At 34.5% G+C, this 15413-nt stretch overlaps 1 protein-coding gene across 3 annotated transcripts; it reads right to left on the bottom strand.

Moving 5' to 3' along the window:
- Positions 1–1558: 1558 nt before the first annotated feature.
- LOC133302962 (zinc finger CCCH domain-containing protein 24) lies at positions 1559–7611 on the bottom strand. 3 transcript variants are annotated; one of them, XM_061502783.1, is made up of 15 exons: positions 7077–7611; positions 6882–6974; positions 6715–6801; positions 6472–6573; positions 6285–6357; positions 5914–6046; positions 5688–5841; positions 5368–5448; positions 4935–5057; positions 4102–4275; positions 3878–4012; positions 3520–3615; positions 2884–3168; positions 2182–2225; positions 1559–2094 (listed from the first exon to the last, which is right to left on the bottom strand). In XM_061502783.1, the coding sequence occupies exons 1-15, from the start codon at positions 7608–7610 to the stop codon at positions 1848–1850; spliced, it is 2361 nt and encodes a 786-aa protein (XP_061358767.1). In that variant the 5' UTR covers position 7611; the 3' UTR covers positions 1559–1847. The 3 variants fall into 3 exon arrangements, with proteins under 3 accessions (XP_061358767.1, XP_061358765.1, XP_061358766.1); XM_061502781.1 differs by having other exon boundaries at positions 5688–5844; positions 6472–6801; XM_061502782.1 differs by having other exon boundaries at positions 6472–6801.
- Positions 7612–15413: the final 7802 nt, after the last annotated feature.

Here is a 15413-nt window from a genome sequence, read left to right as displayed (position 1 = left end):
TTCCTTCTGCGTTAGTTGGGTATTAACTCGAGGGTCAAATAAGTGTGCCAGTGCCAGTGGGAGCACGGAAAATGAGTCTCTTTATATATATTTTAAATGGAAAATTAGATGGTTCACGAATTGAAGTCAGGTTAAGTGTATTTGAATGACTCATCTCCAACAAACTAAACAGCGATGAGCATTATTGTTTTGACGTGACAGACACATGTCGAAACTATGAAATGCCAACTTAAACCACTAATTGTCTACTCTTGGCCATAAGCTCCACTTCTAAGAGTCACAACACTGAACGTGAATATCGATTATGTAGGTTGACACGAAAAATTTAAGCAGTGGTTGAAGTTAAAGATAGCAATAACTCACGTCTATAACACACTTAAGTAATATAGTGTACAAAAAATATTAAAATGCATTTTAAATTTACAACTATGCACGCTAATGAAATTGCAGCAGCAAAATTATTCCAACTTCACCAATCCTATCCAACTCGAATCGAATCCCAATTATTTGGTGGCTGCTAGATGGTTTATAAAAAAAACATTATAAATTTAATTCGGCAGCAGAGAGTAAATTTTTGTATCACGTGTTACGTTTTAATTAGTTAGATTGGAGTAGTATACAAGAACTTCTACTCCCAGATCTATACAGAATTATCATAAAGGAAGCTAAGTAGTGCAATCTAAATAACCACGCATGTTATTACAAAAAAATAAAAAACGACGTATGCTGTTGGCGAAAGCCACGGGAAATTATAACATATTTATTGAGCAACAATTAAAGCAGAAATCACGGTGTACAGGGGCAAAATTCCCCCTTTACCCACCAGTTTTGTGAGTTAGTAAACACACTGTTGGGTGTTTTTGTGATTTTCTCCAATTTTACATTGAAAAGCGATGACACGTACGGTTCAAAGATTTTTTTTTAAACAATTCATGAAATTAACTGATTTTTTAAAAATTAATTCATGAACTAAACTGATTTTAAAAAACCAACTCATGAGTCAAACTAATTTAAAAATCCAATGACTAAACAGAATTGGTTTTTTTTTTTTACATGTTACCATATGTAATCTGATATATTGAACTAGATCTATTGTTCATATATGATTGGTGTACAAGTTTAAAATTGGTTCAAAAACTAATAAAAAACTCGATCCAAAACATAAATCAGTTCAATTCTCCAAAATGGAATACATTTTTTTCTAATTCTATTCGGTTCAGCTAAAAATACCGAACCGAATTATACACACCGCTACAAAACACTGTAATTCCCATTTGTTTCGAGATAGAAAAAAGACTCGAAGAAACTCAAGTTTGGGGGAGGGGGTGAGAACTTGAAAAATTCTGTGCTTATCTCACAAGAAAAGAATAGATTCGGGAAAAAAAATGCTTTAAAAAAATATATGAAGACTTTTTCAAAGCTTATCTAAACACACTAACTTTAGACTACCAAAAAAAAAAAAAACACACTAACTTTATTTGAGTGTGACTAAAATGAATGGTAGATATCTTCTTGGAGGATTAATTGGTGCTCTAATATGATGCAATAATTATTTCCCACCGGGCACCATAATGAAATTAAAAAGAATGTCCATAATTCAGGAAAACCCTAAATAACTTTCAAGCAATACTCAAACTAGGTCCCCATGAAAAGGACAAGATGCAGATATTGCTTCATGATACACGCAGCAAAATCGGAGGTAATGCTTGAGCATAATTCACAGTGCCCAAGATCAAAATTTAACAAGCACTAACATACTATCACCGATTAGAATGCAGCAAAAAATCTCGGAGAAATGAATTTGAGAATAGCAAACAAAATAAACTTAGTCCCAAACTCTGGCCCACCTATCTCTCAAGAAGCATAACCAATTCACAGTGTTGAGTATGTGGAAAAAGATCAACAGCCATAGCTTTAATGGGTTGGAAGGCCTCTGATATAGGCATAGACTTGGCCCTATGCCGTGCTAAACCAGCACTGCTCATGTTTCTCCATCCTCTGTTGTCTTTATTTCCTTTCTCAATCTTTATGGGGGATGGCGTACAAAGCTCAATAGCATTTGCCACCAAGCTTTCAGGATTACAGGATATGTAACTGCATTTGAAGTTGCACAATTAGATTGCATAGAAAAATAGAAATTACTTAAATAAGAGTATAGCATAATTCAGAACAAGAACTAACACAAGCCTCCGCAGGCGTGGATGAGTTCTCAAAGCTTTGATCACCTGTGATCTCACAATTCAAAAGTCAGAAAATCAAGTTTAAGAGAAAAATATAACCAAAAAAAAAAAAATCTGGTAAAAAAAATAAAATCCGTTCAGCAACATAGAGGACTGTCATATACCGTATTGTATTCTGCAGTCGAGTGGAACAAGAAAAATATTCCAACAGAAGACATGTTGGAACAATGGTATGTAAAGAAAATCACTGTAATGATCATTTCCATAGAATTGTGGAACAGGACCACACGAAACCAGACGGTGAATGACATCAAATCACAATATTACTTAGTTGAATTTTAAGTAAAAATATGAACCTGATTTATTTCTTTTATTTTTTGATTCTAGTGAAGGTATTGTTCGACCAAAAGGGGGAATGCCTCCCATCCCCCGGTAAAGACCAGGCGAGATATCAGTTCAGCTGCACTTAATTGAACCTGATTTTTGTAATCTTCTTTTGTTCCAAAACCTTATTATGTACTTCAAAAGACAAATAAATAACATTCCTCTCTATTAAGCCTTTCAAAAAAGGGTAGACAACTAGATAAGAAGAAAAATAAAAATTCATGGAAATTATACCATGTTTTGAACCATGTGCTATTAGAATTATGGTTGTAATCACTTGCATATATATAATGCAGAAACTATAGAGTAGGATTCTTACAGTAGGATGAAGTCCAGCACGTGGAGGATCAACAATAGCAACAACATTTTTAAAATGTTGAGTGGAAGTATTCCCATTTTCGGAAGTGCTACCCTTCGGAACCTCACTTCCAACTTCTGTGTTGTCATTTTCTGAACAATGAGATGCCATGTCACCATTTTCAGGCTCTGGGCACCCACTACCCTCAGGAATGTCGCTGCCACTACTAGAGATATTAGGATCATCAACTTGTTCCTTAGGCACATTTAGGTGTTCCCTTAACAAGGATCCCATCACGTCCTCAGCCTGTTGCCTCATAAAGCCAGCATTCAAAAGTTCCAATATTACTACAAATAAATAATTAAATCAAATCGAAAAAAATTCCATGAGATAAAATTTTCAGTGCCAACATATCATGAAAAATCACTCTCCATGAGAACAATTCTTGTAAGCAACCTTACTATTACATATTTGCAAAAAAGTTATTTCAAGGATTTGAACCAGTGACTTTTCAGACACAAAGGAGCAACTGTACTACTCCTCCAGGCCTGTCCTCTTAGTGCCAACATGTGAGACAAACTAAAAATTGGAGCCTTATTTCTGGGCAGCAGATATAATATAATTCAACCAGGATTTAAAATAGACCGCTGATCTCACCTTTGCACATATAAATCTGCAGTTTTTTATGCCATTAATCTCCGCATTCCTATGAGCATCAGATACAGCAGAAGCGTTCATTTCAATTCCAATCACCTGAAAGAATCCAAAACAAATCTAGCTCAAGCAATTTGTAGAAAATAATTTTTTTTGGAAAATAAGCCCTTAATTCATAGACAATAGGTTGAGGAAAATTTGTCCGGTCTGAAAGTTTCATTTAGCCTCTACAAAAAAGGGTAATTATTACATCATATATTATCACTTTCCAAAAGGGCACATTGAACAATGAACAGTCAATTCCCAAATATACAACCTGCTAGCCAAAAAAGAAGAACGGAACTTAAATGGAGATTATTACCATACCAACTCGATGTGCTAATGTCAAGCCAATTGTTCCTGTCCCACAGCATATATCAAATAGCAATGTATCAGGACCTAAGCATGCCCAATCTCCAGCAAGTGAGTATAACTTCTCGGCAGCAAGAGTGTTAACCTGAAGGAGAAGTAGACACAAAACTCCATATACCATGACAAAAAAAAATGCCCTTGAAATCAGTGCAAAACAATGATTGCCATTCCAACCTGAAAAAATGCTGTTGGCGATATAGAGAACCGGAGATTGCTGATATAATCATGGATTCTTACATCCATGGCATTATTACTTTCATCCATCTCAGGATCATCAACTGCTTTAGGAATGGGAATTAAACGCAGGGGTGCATCAGCTGGTGCTACATTGGATATTCCTTGGTGATCCTACATGCAAAACCAATTATAACATCAGAAGTCATTCAAAAAATTACATTATAGCATAACATGCCATCAAAATTAAAAGCAAATCATCAAATATCTACCTCAGCAAATGGACAAAAATTTATAGTGGAACCAATGAAAGGGACATTAGAAATTCAGGCAGAAACTATTAATCCATGGAAACAATTATAAAATCTTAAACTACTTCTCTAGATTCATATTGACCGTGCATCAGAAACAATAATTTAGCAGTGCCTCTAATGATGTTACATGGACTACAGGTTTATTGCTGAAATGAGAAACATATTTCCATACTGCCCAAAGGCAATGATAGTCGATTTAATAGACTCAACCAGCCATTTTAGATCATTTATCCAATGAAATTAGCTGTGGAACATGCATTTGAGAATTGATATCATATGCAAAATCAAGGTATTTGATAAGATAGTAATGTTATGGAATTTTTTTTAATAAAAAGGAACCTAATCTACTGATGCTGAAAGAGAGAGAGAGAGAGAAACATATCTAGTATCTAGCAAACACTGGAACAGTAACATCATTGTATTTTTCCAATTTATATTACATGGTAATGAACATGTATGGCAATGAATACTTAAGTACCAATCTCCGACAAATGAAACTTGGATTAGAAGGGCTGCTACCTGAACAACCACAGCTGTAAGGGGCAATGTTGGACAATGCGAAGTAGCTCCTTCAACAAATGCCTGAGCAAGCCTCTTAAATTCAGCAGCTACTTGTGCATCATCAAAGCTTGCAGTAGAAACCTATAATCAAGATCAAAGGCAAAATGTTATGAATGACGTTTTAAAAAACAAAAAAAGATACACAAATAATAAGCTTCAAGTAATCAGGGGTCTAGTCCACCTACATATAAACCATATCACAAGTATACAATTTTTACATAATAATACCAGCAAATATTGATTTGGTTTGTCAACCTATTCCATCTGAATGTTCACAGTCACGTTGAGCCTTAAATATACTTATGGACAAGAAACCATTGCCCACCCTAAAGAGTATTGCAAACACTTAACCTGCACATTCACCCAAAAAGAAACAAAGAAAGAAATTGACCTGCACAATAAGCATGACCTCTGCAATACCGCCTAAAGTATCAGCATCAACAACATTCCCATTTGTCCTCCCTTCTCGAACCTTACAAGTGAAATGTGAAAACAAATTAGCTTCAAAAAAGGGTAAAAATAATTATATAATCAAATAAAATCAAATATCCAGCACATATTTCAAAACCCACTCCACAATTAAACCCGACTAGCGAGTGTGGGGTGAGGGCAATCTTTGTACGCAGCCTTAAAAAAATATCCAGCACATATTCAAAAACAATAATTAAAGTGGCCATAAAATTTTCAACACCAAATCCAGCAAAATTATACCGTTAATTGACGCCAAAATCCAGAATTTTTAAATCTGTTCCAAACTGGTAAATCAGTATGTTGCAAAAATTCCTGAAAGATAGTAGCATATTTGCAAGCAACTGTAGAAACATTTGGGCAGTCCACTGCTTCCTCAACTGCTGTTACACCCTCCCTGCTGTAATATTTTAGTATACAAGTAGCAACTTACAAGCAAAGCACTCTAAAAACAGAAGATGTGGATTACCTGAAGTTTCCAAGCATGAAGCCCACTGTTATTTTGCCTTTCAGAGAATATCCAACTGAAAATTCACATTTATTACGATATCCATTTACAATTGGTGATGCAATTATACCCTCTAGTTTGCATGGAAGACCACCTGCAGATGCATGAGAAAGAAATGGCAAAATAACTGTATGAGCCATTAAAATTTTCACCGTACTTTTTAAAGTAAACTAGATTACAGAAAGAACCCATAGGGGGTGCACTGAATTATGAAGAAAGCATCTGCATAAGATATTTCCAAGATATCACTCTAATCCAGTCTTAAACTCCAGAATTATAAATTAAAATTGTTCTTGGAGATTTGGAGGAACTTCTAAGATATAAAACAGTACCTATTTCCCTAGACTTGAGGATCCACTCAGGAAGAGAAATCCCAGTTGGACAAGCTTTACGTGCATTTCTAGTCTGCAAGAAATATTTTTCGTAGTTCAGTTTGCTGATTCTTCATAAAAGTAAGAAATACGTGTAATAGATAAAGCTATGACGATAAAAATTAAAATAAAAACAATCATGACTAACAAGTCTTTTGAGAATCTGCATGAGGGAGCTTTTCTTCTGCTCCAATTGATCAGCATAGGACAGATGAGCTAGAGGGGTCACTACATCACGCAAACTTCTTGTCTTTGACACGGAACCATCAACCGCCAAATTATCATCATTTGTTTCAGCATCCAATGCCCCATTTGAAGGAACATCGACCCCTTCATTCTCCTTATCTAATGCAGTATCAATATTTTGTGGGGATTCTTGTTGGAAAGCAACACCGGAGTTACTTTTCTTTTCAAATGATCGAGGAATGACATCAGCAACCTTTAGCCTTTTGTTGCCAATTGATTTTCCTTCTAAATCCTATTGAATTGATAATTTCAAATCATCAATTAACAATTTTGAATGCAATAAAAGGATCATTAATCACAATTCTTGACTACCTTAGATGAACTCTTCATTTGTTCTTCCTCTTCAAAACTAACGAAACCAATCATCATACCTTTCTTTTTCTTCGCATGCTTAAAAAGTATACCCTGGAAAAAGGAAACAAGAGAATCAAATGCTTCATTATGCAGACTCAGAAAAAAAAAACATGTTAAGTAAATTGAAAATCAGAGACTCGGAAACAGGCTTGCCTCCTCAGTGAGAAATTTTCTCAAATTCTCGGAGCTCCACTTCCTCGGCAAATGCACTAAGCATTTACTAAGCGCGTGACTGGAGCCACTGCCGTCAACATCGTCGTCGACGACGGCCTCAGTCATCATCACACCCTCCGAATTGTCACACTTCTCGCCCGCCTCGGATTTCAACGCCTTCTTCGCTCGCTCGGAAGTCGGGTCCCACGTGTTGTCGGGTCGACGGCGGAGCTCCTCCTCGCTGTGCGCGTAGCGGCACGCGCCGCCGTGGCTGCAGGAGTCATCATTGCGCCTGAAGTAGGAACAGAGGCTGGTCTTCCACAGCGGATGGAGCGAACGGTCGGCGTCGGCTCCGGCTCCGCCGCCGTCACCGTCTTCCCTCTTACGTTTCTCAGTCGGAACGAGGTCGTCGTTTTCATGATGGATTTGAGTGTCTTGCGGAGCCGTTTGATGCGGTTCGAAGGTGGAATCGTGACCGTTGATTGGGCTTAGGGTTTTAGAGGAAGAGAGTTCAGTGTTGAGAGGCTCCGCCATTGGTAACTGTCTATGCTAAGATGGGAGTTCGGTTATCGAGTCGCAACTACCTACGTTTTCGCTATGCATGTAATTGGGCCGTTCGGCCCACTACGGATCCTTACACGCCCATCGACTAACCCAACCCACAAAATGTGGGTTCTTACGATTTTGCTTGTTGGATTGGGTTTAAAATATATCCAGAATGGAAAAAAAAAAAGTATTATGTAAAAGGATATAAGTTATGTCTATGTCCTTTTAGATGATTTACACAAAGTATGACGGGTCATAGTTTGTGTAAATCTGAAAAGTTATTTTTTTTTTCTCCTCAGTCACATTATTGACGTGTAAAGTGAAAAAAGCAACTTTTCAGAATTACACAGAGTATGACTGATCATACTCTGTGTAAGTCACTAAAAAGACATAACTTGTGTCCTTTTTAAATGACACACACTAAACCCATCCAGAATAATATAAATGATTAATGAAACAATACTATTTAGAGATTAGACAATGTTATTCTACTTAAGTTTAAAAATCATATTTTTCTTCTTCTAAAATACAAAAGTCTCGGGTAGTGTTTGGTTGGAGAGAAATTTTTTTAAAGTGGGTAGTTGTCTTTACTAGAAAAGATGTTGGAAAGTTAGTTTGGTAGAAAAATTTAAAAAAAGTTGTTTGGTAGAGCAAAATATTACTAGGAAAATTGGGTTAAAAATCCTGATGTGTGTTTGGTTGAAAATAAAATTGTGATGGGAAAAAGAATACAAAAGACAAAATTAACCTTTTTATAAAATTAAACATTTTCTCACATGTATTCTCGGTTCTTTTTATAAAAGTCTCGGTCTCCATTACATTGTCCTACCTCCAAGCTGTCAGCTTCATCGCGCACAGTGAGTGAGTCTGGAGATATTTGAGTAAGATTGGTTCATGTGGCTATGGATATAACTTTTTTGTGAAATTTTTTTTTTGTTGGTTTAAGATTTCATGGTTCTGGGTTTGATCCTGCATTTTTTTTACCCAAGTTCATCCCTTTTGTTCTCTCTCTGTTTCTTAAATTTAGCGATATACCATATGTAGGTGTATACTTGCTTCATTTGAAATTTGGAACACATAAGCTAAGTGTGTGTTAATGCGAGTTGCAGGATCATCCGGCAGTGATCCCAAGATGGTACCCGGGAAAGAGAATGATTCTCATCTTAGCAGCAGTATGCGCATGTTACTAACAATGGATATCCCTTGCTCGTGTAAGTCAGAATGTGGTTTTGGATATCACTTGCGAACGTGTGGTTAAGAAGGAGGGGTATATTTGTCACCCCATTCTTCACCTTTTTCACATATCTGATTTCCTAAACCAATACCACCTGTTGAAACGGCTTCTTCAACAGTGCTCAAATCCAATTTTTACACTTCTTCTTGCATTGCAGGGCAAGTGGGTTTGATGGGCATATTTTCCAAAAATTCCCAACCAAACGTGGTTTACTCAGATTTTCACATGCACTTACCCAGCAAAGTTTTAACTTCTCTCCAACCAAATACTACCTGGGTGAATTTGCCAGAGATGAAGAACTAGCAATTGTATTTGGGTGAATATTTAACAAATATAAAAATATATCAAATAAATCATCTAATCCGAAATCAATCCAATGATAATAAAATTGAGTTAGTTCAATTTGATTTAAAAGTTATAAACTAATTCAATTTAACTCAGCTAAACTTCATCAGCTTTTTCCCCTAAAATCGATCAAATCTAACCTACAATCATTTTTATTAACCATTATTTCACATTTATTATGTTTTCAAGTATCATAATTACTTTAATATCAATAAAACAATGATACGATGAATTCTTGTATTTAGTATGGAAAATATATTAAAAAAATAAGAACAAAGTTGCTAGTTATACTTGTGATAACAAGTGGGGGAGTTTGAACTAAATGAAGATTAATCTCACTCTTTTAAGAAACAAATAAAATTTATATAAAAAATTATAATAAGTTTGAATAGATTCTCATTTTTTTAAGAAACAAATAAATTTGTATAAAAAAGGCTTTTTGACCATTGTAGTCTTTCACTAATAAAAAATTACCATATTGCCCTCGTTTATAAACTATTTTAAAAATTTAACATTCTCAACAAACATAACATCAATCTACCCATGTTTGATCGTTGACCACTCAGTTATCCGAGTAGAAAATTATTTACCCAGGTACACACCCGGTTACCCTAGTACATGTCCTTATTTACCTTGGTACACACCCGGTTACCTCTGGTACATGTCCTTATTTACCCTGGTAGTACACACCCAGCTACTCTGATACATATCCTTATGTTCAAAGCCCAACCGTGAATCCAACTCAAATCCATCAATGAAGAAAACGTGGTTAAATGTGTTTGTAGTTTGTATGAAAAATTTGTCAAAAAAACATCCCTTTAACTAGAGCGAGTGTTAGTGAGGTATGCACTTTGAGTCCCTCGTCTATAAGGCATAAAGACATCATTGCATATCCATAATTTTTTGTGAATAAAAGTGAAATTATGTATATATTTTAAAATTAATGTGAAGTAAGACGAATTTTTTATAAAAATTAAAAACTTTAATATTATATTTTATATTTTAACCAGTTAACATTAAAGCTCCCATGCCCTTCCAAGGTTATCTAAATCAGGCGTAATAAAGTCTTATACCTTTCGGAGACCATGAGCACCAGTGATCAGAGGCGGACCTGCAATTGTGCCACTGAATGCAAGTGCAAGCACAAATTTTTGGAAGAAAAAAATAAAGTATTTTATAGGTCCTCAACAAAAATTACGAGGCCCAATTTATTTTCTTAGAAGAAAAAAAGTCAACTTGTGATCCCTCTGAATTCCAAAATAAACTCAGTTGGTCGTAATAGTAGTCCCTCTGAAATTCAAAAAAGATTCATGTTAATCCCTCAAAAGGACTAACATAGGCTTATTTTGAATTTCAAAGAGACCACGAGTAGATTATTTTCCTAAGGGATTAAATTGGGCCTCGTAATATTTGTTGAGTACATAAAAATCTCAAAGGAACCCTGCCTCTAAATGTGCAGACATAAATAAAATTTTCTGGGTCCACCACTGTCGGTGATGTAAAATATGTTTTTGCAATTTCATTTAATAAATTAGAAATTTTATCGCTCCATGAACCGTTGATTTTTCATCATGTAAGAGTTGTATACACAATTAAAAAAAATTATTTAAAAAATGCACCGTATATGACAATTTAATCAATGCTTGATAAAAATAAATATGTTTATTGTAGTATCGTGGGCGTAATAAAAAATGTTTATTTTTTAATTTTCATTTAATGAATCAGAAAGTCTACCACTCCATAAGCCGTTTATTTTTCATCATGTCATAATTACATACACAAGAAGATATATTTTATATTTTTAAAAATGCATCGTATATGGCAATTTAATCAATGTTTGATAGAAACAATAATATTCATTGTAATATTATGGGCATAATAAAAACATGTTTATTTTTCAATTTTATTTAATGAATTAAAAAGTTTATCGCTCCGTAAACCGTTCATTTTTCATCATGTCAGAATTGTATACACAATAACAAAAATATTTTATTTTTTTATTTTAAAAAATGTATCGTATATGGCAATTTAATCAATGCTTGACAAAAACAAATAAGATAGTCTTCATGCCCCTCATAGTCTAATATGAAATTTGTCAACTAGTCTGTGCACGAGTTAGCATTCCTCAAAGTATGCTTGAAAGTCACAGACCATTTTTTATCGATTCATGTCCTTATGCGAGAAATCAAATGATTCTCACGGACTGCTGCATCTAGGGGTGAAACTGGGCCGGGCCAGCCTACGGCTCGGCCTATATCAGGCCAGACCTGACCTAGCATATTTCGTAAAATAGGCCAAGCTTGGGCCTTGAAAAACTTGTTTAATAAAAAGGCCGTATGTCCACTTTCACAAGGTCTGGCCTATAAGCCTACAAGGCGGCCTATATTGTACTATTTATTTTAAATAAAATAAAATAGAGTAAGTATGCCTTGAAGAAAAAACAAAAGATATAAATTTAATCAATTGCAATTATTTATAACTTAATTATATTCGATTATATTTTAATAGAAATCTAACTTTATTTCTTATGTAGAAGGAACAAAGATTTCAACATGTCAGATTGTGTATATGAATATATTAAAAGGTTTTTAGGAGAGGTTATACTTACTACAAGCATCATGATTTATTTGTTGGATTCATGTAATTATTTTAATTTACATAATATGGATTTGTTTGATGGATCTGATGAAATATATATTATTTAGTTTGAACATTTTGCTTTTGAAAGTGTACTATATGCAGATTGTATGAGTTTTGTTGTAATTTATGATTATGTTTAGACGTTGAAATTATGATTTTTGGATTAGCAACAAAATTTGACTATTTTGTAAAGTTGATTCATAGTTATGCTTGGAAGTTAAAAATTAACATGATAACAGGCTAGGCCTGGCCATTTGCTTTTTTGTAAATGGGCCAAGACAGACTAACAGTTAGACTCGTACCAAGCTTGGGTCAGGCCAAATTAAAAAATTTTGGCGTAGGCTTGGGCTTTTCGGGGCAAATCTTGACCCAGCCCAGCCCACTTTCACCCAATCAATTCTAGTGAGCATAGTGATTACACTTGTTGAATCACTTTCAATAATGATGTTACAGTATCCAGCATTCCAAGCCAGGGGCGGACCCAGGGGGTGCTAGGGTTGGCGGCCGCCCCCCTCAAAATTTGAAGAATTTTTTTAACATAAGTATAATGCAAGAAACCTTCATTTTTCGTCTCCATTAATGTGAAGTAATTTTCTCCCACCACAGAGTTTATAGAGCTTCTTTCTATTCTCAGGTCCTATATCTATTGAAATCCCTCTAACTCTGATTGCATTTTTTCTCCCACCAATAAAGTTAACGAAATAAACAAAACAAAAAAAGAATGAGAAAGAGTGCAGTACCATGATTATATCTTGTCGAAGTGAAAAGTAAGCTCAGCGTTTAGTTTGGGGGTTTAGAGAGAGATCAGAGATAGAGAAAAGATTTTATCAAATCCAGGATTTAATGCTTTCTTGTCCTTTTTTGCTTTAACAAAAATAGGTTTATTTAAGATTACATCACAGTGTTAGGAGTATCAGTGACCACCAATATAACTACATGATTTCTCTTAGTTCAAATTCTTTTAGCTACATGGCGCTTGTTTGTTGGCGCAGACCTGGTGATAACAATTAGCGTATGGAATTAGTATTAAATTATGGGGAAAGTTCTATTTACAATTTTTTTTTTTTACAAATTACACTAAGAGCCTGTTTGGATTCTCTTATTTTTAAGTTAGAAACTACTTATAAGCTAAAGCTAAAAAAAAGAACTTAAAAAAAAGTTAAAAACTGCTTGGTAATTACATAAATTTTTTAGCTTAAAAGCACATATTTTAAGAAAGTTATCTCTCTATCTATCTTTATAACTCTTCATTTTAAAAAAAAACACATAATTCAAGAAAAACAGATAAGAACTTAAAAAAAAGAGCTTTTCATTATAAGAATTTTTTTCCAAAATCTGTTTGGCCTAGCTTATTCTTATAAGTACCTTCTAGATTAAAAAAGAGAGGATTCAAACAGGTACAAATATTTAATTTTTTGTATTTTGGCCTCCCATATATTATGTTTGAAGAGAGAAACAAATGTTTAATTTTTAGCCCCCACAGAAAAAATCCTTGGGTCTGCCACTGTTCCAAGCCATCTCTAACCCCATAATTCTGCTTTGAATGAAAAACACCTCACTAATTTATACGCAAAGCCACCAATCCACTTACCGAACTCATCAAGAATGACATCTCCCAAATATAGTTTATCTTTTTAAGAAGCTGAAATGGCTCTACTCTTTTCCATGGTACATTTTTTTATTAATTTTAATTATAAAATTGTTAAAAATGTGGCTTCCATACTCAAGAGGCGATGAACTAAATATGACAAATTTTTTGCAAATGTCCCCTTTTAGTTTCTTAAATATAATTAATTTCGTGCAAACTCTGATATCTATAAAGTTTATCACAACATCCAAACAACACATTATACACAATTTATCTCAATGATACAATATATAATAGAACATGTTAGATTTCAAAGAAGCAATTAAAGTGATAAAAAATAAAAATAAGAATTTAAGGGTATGAAGATTCCAAAGATAATTTATCTTACTTTGGTCACTACCATTCGTAGCCTACTTATTTTATTATAGATCAAGTTTCACAGGTGCTTGACAGCACAAATGTCTATGTTCTCTTTCAAGATCATAGGGAATCAAGTTCAACACCGCACCCAGTGTAATAAAGTCTCATGCCCTTCCATGGTCATGGGCATCCAAATTCGACACTGAACCGAGCATAATAAAGTCTAGTACCCTTCCGAGGCCATGAGCATTGGTGGTAAAAAAATGTTTATTTTTGCAATTTTATTTAATAAATCAAAAAGTTTATCACTCCATGTGTAACACCCCATTCCTGGACCGATGTGTTATCCTCAAATATGATATTAAGCGCAGTTACAATCACAACAGTTATTTGAAATTACAGGAAAACTTTTTATTTTTAATACCGTTTGCACTTTTAAAATAATTGTATCAGGCATTTTACTAACTGTGATCATAACTCAAAACTTATTATGGAATTACGAATACCATAGCTTAATACCATACAACTTACATTTAAAAATGCTAAGTGGTTCCCATATACCAACAAAGCTTAAAACTTATTTTATTCATGTTCAGTACTAAGTGTCTTCACTTTTTCTTGTTACCCTAATAGTTCCACACTTCCCTTATGATTCTCATCTCTTACTATGTTATATATCTCTTTGTTAGCTACTCGTGGGTTCAAACCGCGCTCAATTTGGAGCACCGTAGCTCAAGTTATACAAGTTTTACTAAACTACGTTTGTGCTGATTTCGGGTAGCATGTTTTTAACGCTCTCCAGAGTATTTCGACGCGCTCATCGAACCCATATTTCTTTCTGTTAGCGCTTTTCAACACTCAATAGCGCATTAAAATGCTTGGGACCTGAAGGAAATGACACCTTAGCGCATGGTAATGCCCAATAGCATGTTTTAACGCCCACCACAGGTATCCTTTGCATTTTTTTGCATGTTTGAACGCTCATTTGCGTGTTTCAACGCTCTCCAACAAGGGACTTCCCCTTTTTTCTTTAGTGTAAGCGCGTTTTAACTCCCATTTGAGCGTTTTAATGCTCTCCAACTTGGCAACATATGCCCTCCCCTGTTTTCACCTATTTTCCTTTTGGAAATTACTTCCCATTCACCATATGACCTAAAAGACAATTTTACATCATATAATAACTATCTATCTATCTTCACATAGAACATTATCTAATAGGTCATTAACCCTTCCATCATATGAATTCTCCAAAATATATTTGTTTACAACATCAATGCCTCAAATAATACCAAGTGGCATGGACATCTCTCATGCTCATCAATACTCAAAATAACAATATGAGACATATATAATTTGATATACCAAAATAAAAACCAAGATCAAATGACTTAGAACCATATATGAACAACCAAAGCATGGAAATTATAATCTCATGCAATCCAATGTTCATATCCTAAGTCCAATATACAAAGTAATTGCTAGTATGTGCATCCTATGCAATCCTCTGCAAAATACCAAGTAATCCACATGCACATTATATATCCATCATAGCCTCTAAGCAGACCTCTTTCCTGAAGCCCCAACATGGTTAGTAGTACCTAAAATGGTGCCCCAAACGTGGGGT

Source organism: Gastrolobium bilobum, unplaced genomic scaffold (genome assembly GCF_033153095.1).
Source record: "Gastrolobium bilobum isolate Gb01-03AN ecotype WA unplaced genomic scaffold, APGP_CSIRO_Gbil_v1 utg6923, whole genome shotgun sequence".
Lineage (NCBI taxonomy): Eukaryota > Viridiplantae > Streptophyta > Magnoliopsida > Fabales > Fabaceae > Gastrolobium > Gastrolobium bilobum.
This window is presented reverse-complemented; position numbering and strand designations above follow the sequence as displayed.

Coding starts and splice junctions, on each gene's coding strand:
- LOC133302962 (XM_061502781.1), bottom strand. CDS start 7,610: ATGGCGGAGCCTCTCAACACTGAACTCTCTTCCTCTAAAACCCTAAGC. Junction 6,802..6,881: donor AAATGAAGAGTTCATCTAAG/GTAGTCAAGAAT, acceptor TCAATTCAATAG/GATTTAGAAGGAAAATCAAT. Junction 5,058..5,367: donor AGGTCATGCTTATTGTGCAG/GTCAATTTCTTT, acceptor TCTTGATTATAG/GTTTCTACTGCAAGCTTTGA.